At 44.6% G+C, this 18,822-nt stretch overlaps 1 protein-coding gene across 4 annotated transcripts in view; it reads right to left on the bottom strand.

Moving 5' to 3' along the window:
* Positions 1-18,822, bottom strand: part of LOC126516508 (uncharacterized) — a 222,000-nt gene that overhangs the window by 96,403 nt on the left and 106,775 nt on the right. For all 4 annotated transcript variants that reach the window (XM_055063962.2, XM_055063965.2, XM_055063963.2 and 1 more), the window contains exons 22-24: positions 10,392-10,571; positions 7,691-7,808; positions 6,087-6,201 (exon numbers count right to left, since the gene is read on the bottom strand). In XM_055063962.2, the coding sequence (XP_054919937.1) occupies positions 6,087-6,201; positions 7,691-7,808; positions 10,392-10,571 (413 nt within the window). The remainder of the gene's footprint in view (positions 1-6,086; positions 6,202-7,690; positions 7,809-10,391; positions 10,572-18,822) is intronic.

Here is an 18,822-nt window from a genome sequence, read left to right as displayed (position 1 = left end):
GAGGCCACGAATAGCAGCTTATTTTTTTGTGCAAATTGACGCGATGACAAATCAAGCGTTCTCAAAACGGTGCATTATGCGATTGTCAACAGTTGTTTTTGAAGGTGTAGCAGAGCTCTCAGCGTTTGGAGCTGACAGCAGTGAGCGGCGGCGGTCCACTTGCGTGGTTAACATGAAAACACTCTGCTGGCGAGGCATTGCACAGTACGGCATTGCGGGAAGCTTGCTGCTAGTGCATTTGTTTTTTAAGAAAACATGCATTTTTTCACATTCCGCAGGGCCGGAAATAGTCGCATGCAGTACACTGCCGCCTGCATGCATCACAGCAGTCAAATACATTGTACTATTTACACCATCTAGGCAAAATTTGCCCCAATATTTCTTAGTCTGTTATAGCCAGGTCCATTAAAAGCAGAACTGGTTGCGCTGATAATATAGGCATACCAAAGAATTACTAGAATTAGAAGAAGGTTTCTTCTAATGTGCACAATCTCTTCTGCCCAATTGTGCCGTGGAACATGTGAAAGCTGATTTTGTTCCGCGGGCGGTCTTGGCTTCTTGCACTCGCAAAACTGATGGCTATCTCGTTACTAATCGCTCAAAAGGCAACCGCCTGTCACTCGCTCGTTTATTGCTCACAGGAGTGCACATACGAACAATACCGCCGTGCAAGCGTTTTCTTTCTTTCGTTCTTTTTTCATTTTTTTTTTGGAGACTCGCAAAAGCTAATTGCCTCTGGTTGGTGATAACATGGAGATTAGCGGAAGTTAGTCAAACGTATTGCTTTTTTGATGGGCACACAACCACACAGTTTTCTTGAGTGCGCTCACCTACGCAGTTCGATTATGCTATGGACGTAAATATTAGCGTAAGAGACAGGCACACAACCGTACAGTTTTCTGGAGTGCGCTCACCTATGCAGTTCGGTTATGCTATGGACATAAATATTAGTGTAAGAGCAGGAACATTTGAGACTTGCGAAAGATCTTCTCGTGTGTGCATTTTGTAAGCCTTGAACTATGTGTATAACAATGCATCAAAATTTTTTATTCTCATAAGTTTATTTTCTTCTTTATTGTTGTTATTCCTTTTCTTTCTTTCATTATTTACTTATTTATTGCACCCACAAACATTTCATTGTACAAGATACGCACAGTCTGTATGGTCCCATAGCCAGTGGCTAGTACGGAGCCTATTTCATAATAAAGTGAGACCTCGTTAAACCGTACCCGCTTAAACAGTAGTTTCGTTTTAAAAGTAGTAAAGTAAAATCCCCGACTTAGCAGCCATTGAACATAATGTGTTTTGTAACCGCATAAACCATACCAGCTTATTGCGTACGTATCGGTTAACACGTAGTGTTTCCACTTTTCGTCGCGCAAATACGACAGTGCGTCGTCTCCATCGGGCAGCCCGGCAGAACAACAAGCCTCAGACATCGGCACAACAGCCTCCAAGCTCCCTGTACGTTTGCACGTGAAGCCACATCAACATAATTTCGGCGCCGTGCCAAAGAGTGTTGTGGCATCATGCAAGCGGGAGCTTGCGTCATGTGTTGACTACGGTGTGTAGCAGTTGGAATGCGAAGAAGTTGCTCGGCAGCGCTGCTGTGACCGCGAAGAGATGTCGGCTACGAGGCCCGACTTTTCACCATCGTTGCCTCTGTTGTTGCAGAAATGTCGCCTTACGACAATGATAAGGATGACACGGAAAGCGACAGCATGGGCGATTCAGGCCAGACAGTGGCAGAAGCTGCGTTTTACGTCAGCCTCATGAATGCAATCGTCGTGACGAGAACAGCACCCCGCAATGAAAAGGTACCCTGCAACTTCTGCAATGCTACTGCGCCTGTGCACAGAGAATATGCAATGCCAATGAGGAATCTGCCGTGCGAGTGTTTTTGCCAAGAAGAGGGAGCTGGCTGAAAAATTGGCTCAAAGCTTCAGCAAGTTTGAGGCCGCTGTCGTCGCTGCTAGGCCGCTGCGACATCAAACGAAAATAATATGTTTGTTGCGCGAAGTAAATAAATACTGCATGATTTTTTTCCCTTTCATCGCACTCTCTCAGAGTTCCGTTTTTGACAGGTAAGCGGGCGATGTCATGCTATTTCGGTTAAGCAGTACTGCCGTTTAGTACTTTTTCCAAGCTCCGGCCAACTACGGTTTAACGAGGTTTCCCTGTACATCGATTTGCAAAATGAAAACTTATTGTATAGTGAAGTCCACTTATAACGATACCACCACATAAGGATATATCGGTTATAACGATGAGCTTACTTCAGAGTATCAATTTACGCATTAGGGCTATGAGCAAAAAAAAACCTTATATAAAAATATGCTATTCACTGCATATCGGATATAACGATCAAAATTCTGCTTTTTCGGCAGCGTTTTCCATGCAGAATGATCATGAAATTTGCTTTGCTAAGTTCCCCTTAACCGAGACAGGGCAAAAAGTTTGCCTACGCAAGTTCGTATCTGCTGGGCTACTACCGCGCAGCGCGTCCCGCCAGTGCGCTGATTCAGAGCATAGCAAGTTGGCACGGCATGCCACAAGATGGTGCCAGCTGCTTCGCGTCCGCATAGCTCACCTGCGACGCGGACACGTCCCTCGCTAGAGAGAGAGAAAAAAAAATGAGAAGCAAATTGCGCCTGCGCTCCCTTTCTACAATCTCTCTCTTCCTCAGGGAGCGGAGAAATGACCCACGGAAGCAGCGGTCGGTGTGCCGACAAAGCGCAAAGCTATGTCACTTGGGACAGAGCTGCAAATTTTGCAAGACTCGCGCAGTCGATGACATAGACGATTCTGAAAACCACAAGCACCACGATCATGAAGGCTAGAACAAGTGACCATGCCGATGAACGGAAACGGCGGGCTTCGTGTGCTAGGGCAACACCTCCATGTGTGAAAACAACACGGTGGCAGCCGCTGACATTGCCGAACTCTAGGAGCATGTCGCTACTGGTGATAAAATAGGTGACGATTCTGAAAACCGCGAGCGCCACGATCATGAAGGCTAGAACAAGTGACCATGCCGATGAACGGAAACGTCAGGCTTTGTGCGCTAGGACGAAAGCCCGATGTGTGAAAACAACACGGTGGCAGCCGCTGACATTGCCAAACTTTGGGAGCATGTCGCTACTGGTGATAAAATAGGTGGTGCTTCGATGGAGAAGTTTTCGAGTGCAGGGCGCGCTGCATCGTTCTGCGAAGAATCTCCGACGAGGCGACTGTGGTCGCAACAGATGGCGGCGTTGTGCGACGGAGGCAACGAGGTTGACAGTGGCCTGCCTTAGAAGCTGACCCCAATGTTTACGCAAAGTGCACTGTCACCGATAGAGTCACTCACTGATTTCATGCATGCTAAATTATAGCCGCCACTGTTCGCGCAGCCACTCGACGCGATGTGGTTGTGAACCTGAAACTTCCGCGAAAGCAAGTGAAGATTTCGGACTATTTCAGTGCACCTAACGCTTGACGCGCTGTTTAGAGGTACATGTATAAATAAACATCTTGCTTTCCACAGCCTGGTTTATTCTACAACGTCAATTCTTTATCGTAAGTGGCAATTTTGGTTTCGGAGCTACAAAGGTATGTTCGGCAGCCTTTTTTTTTTACGACAGTCCAGATATAGCGATGATCGGTTATAATGATCGTATTTTATATCGTTATAAGTGGACTGCACTGTATAGGTATTAATATTACTTTTTTCGAAAAGTTAGCAAAGAACAGAAAAATTGCAACACTTCGCAGTAAACACAAGAAAAACCAGATGAAATAATAGTTGTACGTGGTTTAACAAGAAGAGAACATAAGGATCAGTTTAAGAAGCAGAGAGAATAACTTCGAAATAATACTTTTTCATTATGCTCAGCAAGTTCTGTGAGTTCTTTATGTAATGCGGAATACCATTCCATACCTTCGCTCCAGCATACTGTAGCAGTCGTTTGCCATGGGCATTTTTTATTGGCAGGATATTTAAGTTACCAAAAGTTTGGTTCCGAGTGTGGCACTGTGGGGTGCAGAGTAACGAAATAGGGAATGGCTTGTTCCATCTTATAACATTGTTAATACATGTGGCTAATTGTAATACCCGTACGAAATCAAGAGGCAAGATTTTTAGCATAGAAAACAGGGGTTTACTTAGTTCATAGTATCACGAGAAAGTTATCGTACGTATAGCTCATTTTAGCAACCGTCGTACTCGTTCAAGGTAGAAGTTATATGTCGAACCCTAGGATTCTACAGAGTACAAAAGGTGGCAGTTCACTAAAGAATAAAATGCGGAGTATTGACACGTCAAAGTATTCCCAAGCTTGCCCGAGGGCATAGCAACTTGAAGCTAATTTAGAGCAGACACCATGTAGCTGAAGCTGCCACTTTAAGCGGCTGTCTAGAAGGACACCAAGGTACGAGAACGAGTCAGTACGATCAAGGGGGCAATTATTAATATGTAGCATTATATCATTATGTGGAGTAGTACTATCTTGGGAATCGAATACCATGAATTTAGTTTTATTAGGATTAATGGTAAGTTTGTTAGCCGCAAACTAATCAGCAGTTCTGGCTAGTACACTATTCATTTTTTCTTCTATATCTGAAATATTTTCACCGGTAGTAATAAGGCGGGTGTCAGCATACATGAGCATTTCGACAGTGGTTAACTAACTTGTGGTAAGTCGTTTATGTATAGCAAGTAAAGCAATAGACCTAATACCTAACCTTGTGGCACACCTGTCTGTATGGAATTAATGTTGTTAATTATTACCATTTATGAATAAACAGTACATATACACCAACGCAAAATATTTTTTCTCACTTTACGGTCAATCTAGAAAAATGACAGTAAATTTTTTTCGAGACAGGTTCCTCTGACGAATTTAAATCTGCAATAATAAATCGACCCTAATAGGGTTAAAATATCGCGATGATCGACACTGAGGGGGCGGGAGGCTCGCTTTCGCCCGTTTTGTCACAGTTTCAGTTGAGGCCTCAGTTGAAGAAAGCTTTGTCCTAGTTTGGGGAGCAAACGTTGAAGCCTTGTCAGTGCATTTTCTCCACCATTAAGCTAACAGGAAGGATAGTCGATAGCAGAGCAAGGCTGGATTAAGCGTGATCGACAAGTGAAGTGCAGGGACACTGAATATCAGCCTGCATAAATGATTTGATATATTATGCAGAGATAAATGTGAGTTGCACAGTCCATAGTTTTTCCTCGCAGAAAGCGTTCTGCATGGGTCAGACTTGAAGAGGCCCTGCAACACTTTTTTAAGGCCACTACTTTAGCCCTAGACTTTTTGTTAGCCTGTCAAAGAGCTAAGAGAAAAAGGAATTATGACAATGCACACAAACCGAAGTTATCGGTTGCAGAAAATGCGAAATACAAGCAAGATGACTGTTACTCTCAACTCGAATTTTCACAACTCTGAATGACTCGTTTCACTCTCACATGGCATAATACTGCGGTGCACAATAGCAGGAGGGCATCGATTTTACATAGCAAAAGTTGGAACACCATGGCCTCCACAATCGGGCGTTACCCAGTGCGAGCCTGGAGGCCATGGAATCACTTCTATGATTACAACTAGCGCGAGATGAATGCTGGTGTGCAATGTGCTTGGCATGCTGATGCATCATTCCAATGATTACAACACCTTCCTTGTGGCTGTGTGATAGTAATTAGGCGGCAGTTAAAATGGCTGTAAAATATAATGGCACAGTTCTTTTCTCAATAGTCACAGTTTTGTGCAAACACAATCGCACATTACCTTTTTAACCATTGCACCGCACAAAGAGAACAAAATTTCTGCATCGTGATGATGCAATTGGTACAGTCTAACAAGCTTTCTTGGGAGCTTATCAAGCTCCCTTAATGCCATCATGAATCTGAGGCTATGCTAGCCACAGCCTCAGATTCGTACTTAAAACAAACAGCAATTACAGCCATTTCTTCTTTTTCCTGGAAAGACAAAAATAAATACACCCTGCAAACGATTAAATATGGCACTTTGGTTTATAAGTCATATGGAACTTGCACTGAGCCTGGGAAAGTTTTGTAATGGCAGTAAAGAAAAAAATTTACTCACGTGTGGTGGCTGGATCCAAGCAGCACCATTTTGCTTGACTTGCAGGCGTATGTGCCAAACTCCACCTGGGCCATCAGGTAGCAGAAGTGCGCTGCTGAGAGGCAACCACGACTCGCTGCATTCAGAGGAAGATAAGGACAGGCACCGTTAATTAATTCATTCATAAATGCACTATTCAGGAAGTGCACTACACGTTCCACAACAAGTGGGAATCAAGGAGTGAATCAAACATGCAACTTCCTCAGTGTGGTGATGGCACCACCAGTATATACCGTACTTACTCACGTAATGATAGCACTTTGTTGTCAAAAAAAATTGACGCAAATTCAGGGGTGTTATCAATATGCGGGTTAAATTTCCCGCGAAAAGAAATTTCTTTTTTTTTCATCCCGCGCTTGCTGCGGGATGACAACAGGTCAACAAACAGGCAGCTTCCGCTGTAACAGTGCGAGACACCAAAACAAAAATGGCGGCAAATGGAGCAAGCCGAACGCGCCGAACGAAATGTTTTTTTCTTCTCGTGAGTACATTACGCACATTGAAACAGTTTTTTTCCGTATCAGTAATGAATAATATCATTAATATAGGGAAGTCTGCGACATTAACAAAGCCATGTCCACTTTGAGGGGACAAAAATAGAGGTGGGTGTGCTTAGGTTCCAGTGACATAGAAACACATGGCGGTTTTGCTGCAGAAACTGCAGCATTTGTCATCACTACTATCTTAATACAGCACGTTTCGGTGGGTGAATATCTTAGCTGTGTTACAAGCGTCGGCGTATGAATAGGGTACACTTCTGACGTATCAGTGTAAACGTGGCTATTATCGTTGCCGTTCACGATTTGTTCCGTACCCACGAGTGCAGACGAGAAGAATCGAAAGGCAGCTTTTTTGTTGTTGTTGACCACAACCATGATAAAGCCTACAAATAATAAAGCCAAGGCAAGTTTGGTTGTAGCTTTCTTTTTTTCATGGAAGTGCGAAAAGTGATGAAAGGATTGAAATGGAGCACCTGCTTAAGAATTTTTAGGGCGTGCAGACCGCTTGGTATGTCTCGAAGAGTCGTTAGTGTAGCATTCGAAGCATTCGACAGATGGTAAGCGCGATCATCATCAGCTAGACTTGGCACGCGACATGCCGCTGCGGCAAGTTCAGGGTGCGATCATTACACGGGAAAGGAAAAAAAATCGAATTTTAACGACAAAATTCTGAGGTGCGATCGTTACGCGAGTGCGATCATTATGCAAGTAAATACGGCACATTAGTGCTGCATACTCAGACATATTAAGTATATTGTACTTGCAATATTATGCATCTTTTCTCTCGCAATTGCAGATTCCTTTCAAGACAAAAATAAATTCTTGACCTAATCAAGTTGCATACAAGAGTGCAAATCAAATATGTATAAGAAACAAAATAGGCAGGATGAAAGCAAAAATACACAAAAATATGCGGCAACCTATGCTACACGCAGTCTATGCTGTAGCCTACTTACCTAATACAAGGTTTTTTTCAAAGTCACAAAATATCATAGTTACACATGCTCAGAGTTATGCAAAAGATGGAAGTCACAAATTTGCACTTCTAGACTTTGCGACACTCACCAAGCACATCACCTAAGGTGGTGATGCTCCGAGCATCCACTTCTGGGCGTGACGATGGGTTGGACAGGATCATGGCTAAATGGGGCCGCCAGTCACCCCACTTTTCGTCCGCTATGCACTGCACGTATGCATGGATACACTTACTTCACTTAGGGCACACAATCACCGAAGACATTATGCAAATGAAGAGTACACACATTATAAGAAAAAATACGAGAGCCCTGAACTTGAAAATACAAGCACTCAGGAGTCGAATTTGGTAAGTAGAACTATCTACCCCTAGGAGCATCTTCTGAACAAAAACAACATCCACTGTGGTCTGTGCAATCTGTCCAACGAAGAAATTCAAATGTATCCAAAAAGAGTTGAATTGGACGGCTCTTCATTTTATGCAGGTACATACCCTATACATTCTTGTGCAAGGGCAGCAGTCTTTTTTCCTACAATTGCGCCTGTATTTCTTAGACGTGCCCCATACACAGTAAAAAGTAAACAAATTTGTATCTGCTTTGAAAAACTGACTCGCTTGTCGCCGTGTGCAACAACCTTCGGAAGCCTTTATTTTAGCTTTATTTACTGCCCAATTTGTTACCACTCGCAGGCAGCCACAAAGATGTAGCAGCTGGAATCTGGTTCATCACAAGCATACTATTACAAAAATAAGCGATCCTCAGATGCTGGCTTTGACGTTGCAACGCGTGTAAGGTTGCAGAATTAAAGAACTACCAGTTTTCACACAAAATGTGAACTTAGTGTTAGAGTCAATAGCATTTATACAACTTCCAGCTGGAACATTAGCAACGAAAATTAACTGCACGATTTCACAGTAATTACCAAGTGTGCAGCCCTTGAGCAATGGCTGAAGTGGTATGCATACGTTGCACAAATATATGCGCACAGCTCTACAGGACAAGTTATGTGGTGCCAGGATACAAATTTCACTGGTCCTTAGTCAACAACTGCAGAAACAACCAAAGAGGAGATCGATATGCCCTGCGAGAAGCCTCGAGGGACTGTGCTGATATCACTCTATTCAAAGGTGAAGCAGACCTTGGACACCGGCTTCGACGTCACGTTCCGCTGCCCATAAGGTTGCACAGTGAAAAAAAAAAACTCCCTTGGTTTTACTTTTTGCACAGATCATGCGGGAACACTCGACGCTCTTGTGCCCCCTGATGTTGTCTGGAATCTGACTTTCCCACATAGCACTTAACGCATCAGAAGTCACTGTAATTGTGCAGTAGTACGAGAGATGGCGCAAGTGTTCCGTAACGAGCGCCACCTCATGATGTGCATACATCGGCGCAAAAGAAATTTGCTTCCTTATCATTGGCTTGGAGATGGTATTATGCATGGCTGTCCGAAGCACGTCAGCACGCTTCACGGGACACCGGGATGGAGGAACACGGCCGTTCGAACGCGCCTCCACTCACATGAATGCACTCGCAAATGACTTAGGTGTTGGTCTTTTGGCAGAGGTGAACATATTAGCTCAATATCCTTGCGCGGTGAGTCGGGCTTCCTCGATTCGTCAGAGCCCGTAGACATGTTCCATTGGTTGTAATTTGGCTAACTGGATTATTGTGTAGAAGGTGCAATAAATGCCCCTTTGGTTTGTTTCCACTACTTTGTTGTCGTTCCTTTGTTCCAAGAGCCCACCTGAGACCCCACAAATGTAAACTGAATGTTGCCATCGAACTACATAGTTTTCAGGCGGCGCGGAAGTGAGAACATACAGATGAAGCACGAGCTCCCCGCTATGTGGTGCTCACACACAGTGGTATGCAGCAAGCAGTCTACGAAAGACGACACAGGCGAAAAGTCTGACAGCATGAACTGCGGCGCACAGGGAAACTAATTTCGTGATGATGCCAATGTTTAAGTCAATGCGCTCACTGGAAAAAGATCAACTGCAATTACAACTGAAGAGGAGACTGAAACGCATCTGTAATCCCATCTACACTGTTTGGAGATATCGCCGTGGAGCTGTGGTTGACAAAGTGCGTGCATTAGAAAAATGGGGCGCGGCCAAACATTATTTTTATGAAATATTTACACCCAAATTTAGGCGTGTGGCCGTTACACAAGAATACATGGTATTAACTAGGTCCTAATGTATTAATACACCACTAGCATAAAATGCGAGTCATCAGCTGGAAGAAAAAGAGAAAGAAAAGGAAACCTGGCATTGAACATGCAAAGGCCCCCAGAAAGCCTGGCAGTAATAAACAAGACTATTCACCTATTCCTACATGCCTAGATAAGAAGATTCTAAAGAAGGCCGCACAATTACTGCCCCAATACACACTTGAACAGCCACAGGCATGCACAGTCGTTCACAAAAGTTTCAAAGATAGAGGTTCCACGGCAAGTGTGAATCTCTGCTCTGTTAAGCCATGGCGCTTCTAATTTACAGGATCACTGTGTAGGTTGCAAAAGCTACTACTACACACTGAAACTTTGAATCCAAGGCTATGTGACCAGCCATTGTGGGAATTCAGCTTCTTCGCAAATTCCGCGTCCCGCAAACTTTTGCAGCCAACTGTGTATGCACCCACTCTCTCCATATTTGCAGCAATCCCAACAACACATGCTTTGATACAGCAATATAAAGTAGGAGGTTCACGCTTGAAGTGTACGCCTTTGTTGAGCCCACATGCCTCTTTTTCCCACTCTAGCCTAGCGAGTGCTTGTTACTCACAGTGACGGCAGCAGGCTGCCGGCCAGACAGATGCTGATACAGGGTCTGCAGCGGGTCGTTGATGGCCAGGGCATTGGTGAAACGAGTCATGATGCTTGCATACGTCCTAGCATCCATCTTCGAAGCAAGCGACAGGGCGTGGCCCCATAGGCCACACTTCACTGCCCATTCCAGTGCATCCTTTTCAGAGGCAGAGGGGAAAACAATGCCATTTTTTTTAAATACAATGCTCCGGCCTCAGTGTAGCTACAGACAAAGAGCACTACAATGTAACACAATAATATTGGAGTAATCAGAAACTTTGGTTCATTGTATGATCGATTCATAGTGTTTAACATTCCAAAGCAAGACTTCGGCTTTGAGAGATGCCGCAGTGAAGGGCTCTGGATTAATTTTGACCACCTGGGCTCCTTTAACGTGGACCTAAATCCAAGTACATGGGTGTTTTTCGAATTTCAACCCCATGAAAATGGAGCTGCCGCTGCTGGGAGTCTAACCCACAACCTTGTGCTCCGCAGTGCAATGCCATGGCCACTGAACCACCGCAGTGGGCTGGAAAACTTGAAATATATAAGGTTGTACTGCTTGCAGTGATCAAGCTATACATCCTATGTGCCTGTACTACAAGCTTCTTACTGTTTGGGCTACAAGTCCTATCTTGTTGCACACAAGAAAGGTTTCCTGCAGAGACTTTAGGTGCCAGTATCTCAAGGCGGCATGCAGTTAACTTAGCTTGTAGTATTTGAGGTTTTTTGCATATAAGCTTGCATAATGAAGAACAGACACAGGTTGAACATTCAGAAAAGGTTCCACGGAGCAACATTGCAATGACGCTCTTTAATAAATCAGAACAATAAATGTGTACAGCAAAAAGAAGGAAAAATAACAAGTTATATGAATAAAATTAGTGCAGTGCGAAACAATGAAGTACTACATGAAAAGCATAAAATATCAATAAACATCAAACATATGAGTGATATATCCATTAGTATCATAAATATCACAGTGGAACCCCGTTAAGAGGAAGCTTTAGATCGGGCCCAACTCCGACGTGGCCTATTCAAATACATATAAAACGCAAAAACGTTTTTCTGAGGTAACCCCTGGATCGATTTTAATGAAATTTGTTGCATTTGAGAGAGAAAGCTGAATTCTAGTGACTGTTGGAAGCGGAATATCAATTTAGGGCCTGAATACTTTTTAAAAGATTTTCAAAATTTCGACAGTTAGAAAAAAATAGAAGCATGAAGTTTACAAATTAATAACTCTGCATCAAGAACATATATCGCAGTTCTGTAAACAGCATCCATTAGATCATTCAAAGCAGACAAAACCGATATGCCAATTTAGAGGTTACGTGAATTCGTTACGTTATGCACATTTTCATATTGCTAAATTTGTTTAAGATTCATGCGTAACATATCCATTTTGTCCACTTTAGATGTACTATCAGATGCAATTCACAGAATTGTGATATCATTTTTAACTGCTGACTTACAGAGTTGTAAACTTGATAGTATCGTTTCCTGAAAATTTTCAATTTTTGTCAATTTTTAATAAAAAATTGACGATGTAAATAAAAAATTCGAAACCAACAGTCACTAGGCTTTAAGCTTTTCTTTTAAATGCAACAAGCTTTGTCACATTTGGTGCAGTGGTTGCCGAGAAAAACAAATTCTGCTTTTACATGTACAGTGGAACCTCGGTTATACATCCCCCGGTTTTGCGACGACCCGGGTTTTACAACGGATTAGCGCAGTCCCGGCGAAGTCCCCATAGAGGCAATGCATTAAAAACCCCGGTTATCGGACGCAATTTCACGCCTGACCCCCGTTATACAATGACCCTCGCGAAGTGCGGGATGGAATGGCAGACGACAGAAAAGTGCTGCGGGTCTCTTTGCTCTTTCCCTCACACGCAGCCGCCCGCGACGCTCGCTGTGCTGAAATAGAGCCTTTTCTTCTCCACAATCACTTTCTCCCTCTCTTCTGAGTGGTGTCACCTCTAGTCATGCTGGGGAAGCGTATCTCTTCCCCCCCCCCCAGCAGCCGGCCGCGACGCCCGCTGCGCTGAAATAGTGCCTTTTCTTCTCCACAATCACTTTCTCCCAGGCTCCGCACACTCTCAAGTTCAAGAAATGGCCACAGAGGGCGAAAAAATCGACCGTGCGCCGCTGCTAATCAAACAAGCATAGTTGAAGCACTCAAGGGATGCCCGAGTTAGTTTCAATATCTCCCGCTAGGGGCGCCGTAATAAGCGAAATTTTTTCTTACAAACTTCCTCCTACAGTTACCGAAGCTTGTTTATTACATAAAATAGGCCATAAAATTATCATTGCTACTTAGATACTGTACTTTTCATTAGTAAGTTTAGTGTTTTTTGTCATTACAAACGCAAATAGCGTTCAGCATCATCTATCTTCCACGTGACCTCTGGCCTGGATTTAAAATTTTTACTGGTATTTTCGAGTGCATAGCGGCACGGATTCATTTGTTCGTACACTTAGACTGGTTGCTTCTTTTTGCTAAAGCTAGTTTATTGTGCTTCGATGTCTCCCATTATTTAACTTGTGGTGAAGTGATGTGTTTGCAAGCGGACGTGTAAGCCCGAAAGCTACGTTTCGGTCGTGAGCTATGCATCTGCATTGAAACGGGAAACGTATTCTGCGACTAAGGACAGCAGTACCGGTGAGTCGTTTAATATCGCTGCCTGAATCCTTATGTCATATTGCTCTCGTTAGCTTACAGGCGGAGCCAAGTTAACGAACTAGATGCTGTATTATATATGGGCAATCAGGACCCTCCGTTACTGTTTCCAAAATAAACTTTTAGTTGTGAATTCACGAAAGAGAAAGCGATATCGGAACCTACGTCACATTTTTTATCTTGTTGTAGCCGTAGCCATGGGTGACAGAGTAGCCTTATCAATTATATTTTTTCGAGTCGGCCTGCAAGTTCTTTCGTCCACAGAACCGAATAAACCTTTGATAAACTGAAGCTGAAGTAGTGAATTTATTGTATCAAACAATTTCACGCATGATAATTACCCCATATTTCGTACCTGTTGGTTCCAAATGTTCTTTCTGTTCAGTTTGGTTTACCTCAGAACATTTATTTTTGCAGTAGTGAAGCGGTGCATCACGTTCATGCAGAAAAAGAATGCATCATTTCTAATAGCTTCATGTCTTTCATGCATTTGCTTGTGAAACCAGCAGTGTGATCTCTTCTAGTGTATAAATGAGTGCACAAATGCTCTTATTTGTGATCTTAATAATACTCAAGCTGTTGACATGCATTGTAGTTAGGCAGACATCAATTTTATGGAGAGTAGCAATATTTATTTACCATGCTGCTAAGCACCCCAGAACAAACAGTGTACATTTGCATGTGTTCTGTAGTCACAAACCATTACAATGTATATGTCACACCTTTTCGCATTTCATATTGTAAAATTGTGCTTATTCCATTTCTGATGCAGCCAAAATTTCTGTTCCAGACATGCAGTAATGAGGACGGCACCAGTATAAAGCACTCCACGCACTAAAGAGAAGTTACTGCCTGCTACAACAAGGTCATCGTGTGGACTTTGGCTGCTACTACAAGGTAAACAACACCTGGTTCAGAAATATATAAATATGCTTGATATATGATGTATCGGCTTGCTAGTCTTGAGATACATGTAATTTGTTTGTAGCAGATGATATGAACGTTTGTTCGTATTTACAGTTCAGCATAATTGGTTCGAACATAAAAGAAAACACTACATGACTTTGGATAATCTTTGCTGTACCTCATGTGTCACTGTTCTGCCCCAACAGAGTCTGTGCCAAGCACATCTTGGTCATCATGGGAACCCCCATCGACACCAACAGGATGGGGCTGGAGCCGAATTCGCAAGGCTTTACACCACGAACAAAGAAGTCGTTCCAGAAGTATTTGGACGAGATATCAAGTCTACAGATGACTGTGTCAAGAGTGAAAAGAGCCTTCCCCATCATTCACCAAGCACGGATATTGGCCGAGTCATCCAGGTACCCCAACAACAAAAATTCTGTGTCTTCGGATGTACCTGTAACCACTGAACAAGCACAGACGACGCTGGCCAAAAGAGTTCCGTCAGCTTGCCCTTCCTTAATGAGCTTCATGGCCTTGTGAATACCATTTGTGCCAAGTATAATTTTTTTTCAATGAATGTAAGCTTTTTCATTCCACATTCTTGTTAAAGATCCTTCCTCTTCCTCATCCAAAAATTAAAGGTCAACCAATTCTCTGCTCATACTTAATACCAGTCAGTCTAGTAGCATAACATATGTGTAGCAGTATTTTCTAGTGTACGTTGCTATGTGCAATTCCTCTCCTGAAATAGTTGATGCGGCATTGGCGTGTGTCTTGCATTAACATTTGCACTGTGTGCTATGTAGCATTAAACTTTAATTCTTAATGTTTTTGGCTTTCAGTGCTTGCAAGGTAGAATGGCTTCTTTCTTGAATGCAAGCTTTCTCATTCCCATATTTAATTCCTAGTCTCGTTCAGAATTGCTATTCTTGCTCGACAGCCTGTGTTTTTGCGCAAGCTACATTGAAGCGATCTACGTATTGCGAAAGCTTGTTTCGCTGCTGTCCGACTTGATACTCATCACCGTGTTACGTTTCTCGCACGTGGGAGCCTGGTCAGTTGCATTGGGAAACAGTCTCTCGACGCAAGCACCTGCTCCTGCTGTCTGCACAGCGACATAGACTCCGAATTTACACACACCGTGACTGGTGCTCCCCATTCCGTCCTTTCCTGCTGCTGCCGTGTGCAAATTTTGCTTGTGGCCTTCCTCGGCCACGATTTGGCGTCAATGGAGACTATCATACGTGATTACATGGTCCGAAGTGTATGAAGTTGATATCCACATGTGTGGAAAGGCATGCAAAAGTGGCTGCAAAATGGTGATGTCCACAAAACCGACCATGCCCATATTTAGAGAATGTGGGGCACCAAGTGTGAGTTACACATTAGTGGCATGCGAAAGAACAAAAAGAAACATGCAGGTTGGAAAGGTGGTAACGCTAAAATGCCGGGCACTCCATGTCGCTGGGTTGGCTGCGGCAGCAGATGCTTGCGTCACTCGATTGCTTCGCAATGCAAGTTGCTCATCTTCAACGGTGACTGTCGGTGCAAACACGTGGGACACACTGTCCAATCTGCTTGCGCTGCTGGTTGTTTTTTGTTACCAGACCACCATGTGCAATGAAGGCAACCACTATGCCTGCAGTCGGACGGTTGAATGTGCCATAAGCAACCCATGTGCATGTATGCTCAATGTTGTCATGTGGATCATAGCCAGCGTATAGTGCCAATGTGTTATGTTAGAGGTATGCTGAAGTGATTTGATTGCATAGCCTTATTTCAATACTGTACCACTTGGTCATGGTTGCCGTGTTACATTTCTCGGATGTGGCGGCCTGGTCAGTTGCATTGGCCAACACCCTCTCAAGGTAAGCATCTGCTCCTGCAGTCCGCACAGCGACATAGACTCCCTGTTTACATGCACCGTAATTTATGCTCCCCGTTCCGTCCTTTCCTGCTGCAGCCGTGTGCAAATTTTGCTCGTGGCCTTCCTCGGCCATGATTTGGCGTCAGCGGAGGCTATCATACGTGATTACATAGTCTGAAGTGTATGAGGTTGATATCCACATGGGTGGAAAGGCCTGCAAAATGGCGATTCCCACAAAACAGACCATGTCCATATTGAGAGCAGGTGGTGCACCAAGTGGGAGGAACACTTTAGAGGCCACCGGAAGGACAAAAAGAAACGTGCAGGTTGGAAAGGAGGTAACGCTAAAATGCCAGGTAGTTCATGTCGCTGTGTTGGCTATGGCAGCAGATGCATGCATCACCCAATTGATTCGCAATGAAACTTATAGCGACTGTCGATGCAAACAGGTGGGACACTGTCCAATCTGCTTGCGCCACTGGTTGTCACTCATTACTAGACCGCCACATGCGACGAAGGCAAGCACTGTGCCTGCCCCGCCCGAAGAAGCTGCTGACTTGGGTCAAATTCGAGGAGCGAGAACAAAACCTTGCCGACGCATTGACAATGACAATACATGTCTCGGGCCACTTGAACGTCACGATGCTTGGCACACATCAGCGTATTGTGGTGCTACGAGTTGTGAAACGCCTCGCATTATGTAGATGCCAAATACCGTATTTACCCGCGTATAACCCGCCCCTGCGTATAACCCGCACCCCTAACTTTGAACTCGGCGGAAAAAAAAAAAAAAAAACTCGCGTATAACCCGCACGTTTACCTGAAAAAAAAAATGAGCGCTAGAAAGATGCAACTGAAAGATGCAACTCACACTCGGTGATTATTTCGTTTTCAGAACATTTATTCAAACGACCGCCACCACGTCACTGGTTATCCGATTCTTAATCGTCGCCGCTCTCACTACTGCCATCCGAGGCTTCATCGCCACTCTCAAAGACGTAGTCGTCCTCGGAACCATCCAAACTATTACTGATCGCACATTTTTTAAAGCTTTTGCGCACCAAATCGGCCGGTATCGCTTTCCACGCATCCACGATCCACTGGCACAGCAATGGAATATCAGGCCTTCGCACGCGTCCCGTCGGTGTGAGGGCGTAAATGCCGTCGGCCATCCACTGGGCATACAGCCGCTTCACGTGTGCCTTGAACGGCTTGTTCAGGCACACGTCGAGTGGCTGTAGCATGGACGTCATGCCGCCAGGTATTATGACGAGGTCGGTGCTGGTCTCGGCAAGGCGAGCCTTCACCGCATCAGTGCAGTGGCCTCTGAAGGAATCTAGTACGAGCATCGACCGGCGTGCCAGCAAGGCACCTGGTCTTCGCTCCCAGATTACTCGAAGCCAGTCACCGACTAGGCCACTGTTCATCCACGAATTTTCTTCCGCACGCACAACGATTCCTGGGGGCAGTGGAATGCTAGGTAGCGTCTTGCGTTTGAAAATGACATACGGGCGCAGTTTCGTGCCGTCAGCCAAAGCGCATAGCATGACTGTGCAGCGCAGCTTGGCATTTCCGCCGGTCAGCACGCTGACTGATTTGGAGCCCTTTTTTTCAATGGTCGTGTCCATCGGCATCTCAAAGTACACAGGTGTTTGGTCAGCATTTCCCACCTGAGACAGCAAATAGCTGTGCTCCTTCCGAAGTGCGATCACATATCGTTGAAAGTTCAACAACTTTTCCTCGTAGGCTTCAGGAAGCCGCTGGCACATGGTTGTTCGCCGCCGCATAGAAAATCCATGTCTTCGCATGAAGCGCTGAAGCCATCCACGGCTTGCACGAAACTCACGTGGAATGTTCAATTCCCGGGCCAACTTCAGGGCTTCCATTTGCGCCATCTCAGTCGAAACAACGTGGCCACGACTTCTCTGCTCCTCAATGAACTTCGCAAGCTGTGTCTCGAGGTGGGGCTACGCGCCAGTCTTCGGACCCCGAAACGCTCGCCTGTCCCGGTTCGTTGCTTCGAGACTCTCTTTTTTCTTCCTCCAGTCGCGAATGCACGACTCGTCGACGTCATGCTGTCTTGCAGCAGCTCTGTTGCCGATTTCTTCGGCAGCGGCTATAATCTTTAGCTTCTCTTTCGCTGTGAAACACTGCCGTCGAGTCGCACTCATGATGCCAAAACAAAGCAGGCAAACAGTGCAAACTGGGGTAAGTACACTAAACAGCGCCTAACGCGAGGCTCAACAATGCTGGCCTTTCGTTGGCCCTTCATCGGCTTGACAAGCGTCGATGACGATGGGGATGGCGGACTACACGGGGAGGCCGCCGCACATTGCGGTGAAGCCGACCCCCCCCCCCCCCCCCCTCCCAAGGAAAAAATTCGCAGATAACCCGCACCCCCACTTTTTAACCGCGTTTTTTCACATTTTGGTGCGGGTTATACGCGAATAAATACGGTACAGTTGTATCTACAAAATATTTTGGTGACTTCAGATTGTGCTTTTTTGCTCACATTTCTTTTTTTTTTAAACACAAGGATGAGGTACTACTGTGTTTTCTTTAGTTGCTGACAGGCGATAAAAGCAATCCATGTCCAAAATTGGCCCTCACAACGAGTAGCAGCATAGAAGACTGCGGAAGCCGGAGCGAGTGGCGAAATGTCGTAATGTCTCACTCTCACGGGACCATCTTCTGCATCATGGCAGTAAAAATGAAATCAACTGGTTGTGGAAAAGCTATAACGTCCAATTATTTACGGCATCCTAAGGCTTGTCAGTGTTTTTTCCAGGGTATAGAACCTTCATTTACCTTCAAAAAACGAGGAGTCGAAGATATCATGTCAGTACTCCTTTAAAGAAACATCAATAGCAAATATTACCCCAAGCTCAAGTCAAAAACCATGGTCTTCAAAATCTATCTTCTATTCCAAGAGATGGCTTAGTTGCTGGAA

Source organism: Dermacentor andersoni, chromosome 1, assembly GCF_023375885.2.
Source record: "Dermacentor andersoni chromosome 1, qqDerAnde1_hic_scaffold, whole genome shotgun sequence".
In the NCBI taxonomy this organism is placed as follows: Eukaryota; Metazoa; Arthropoda; class Arachnida; order Ixodida; family Ixodidae; genus Dermacentor; species Dermacentor andersoni.
Note: the sequence above shows the minus strand (reverse complement) of the source record. Positions and strands in the feature narration are given on the sequence as shown.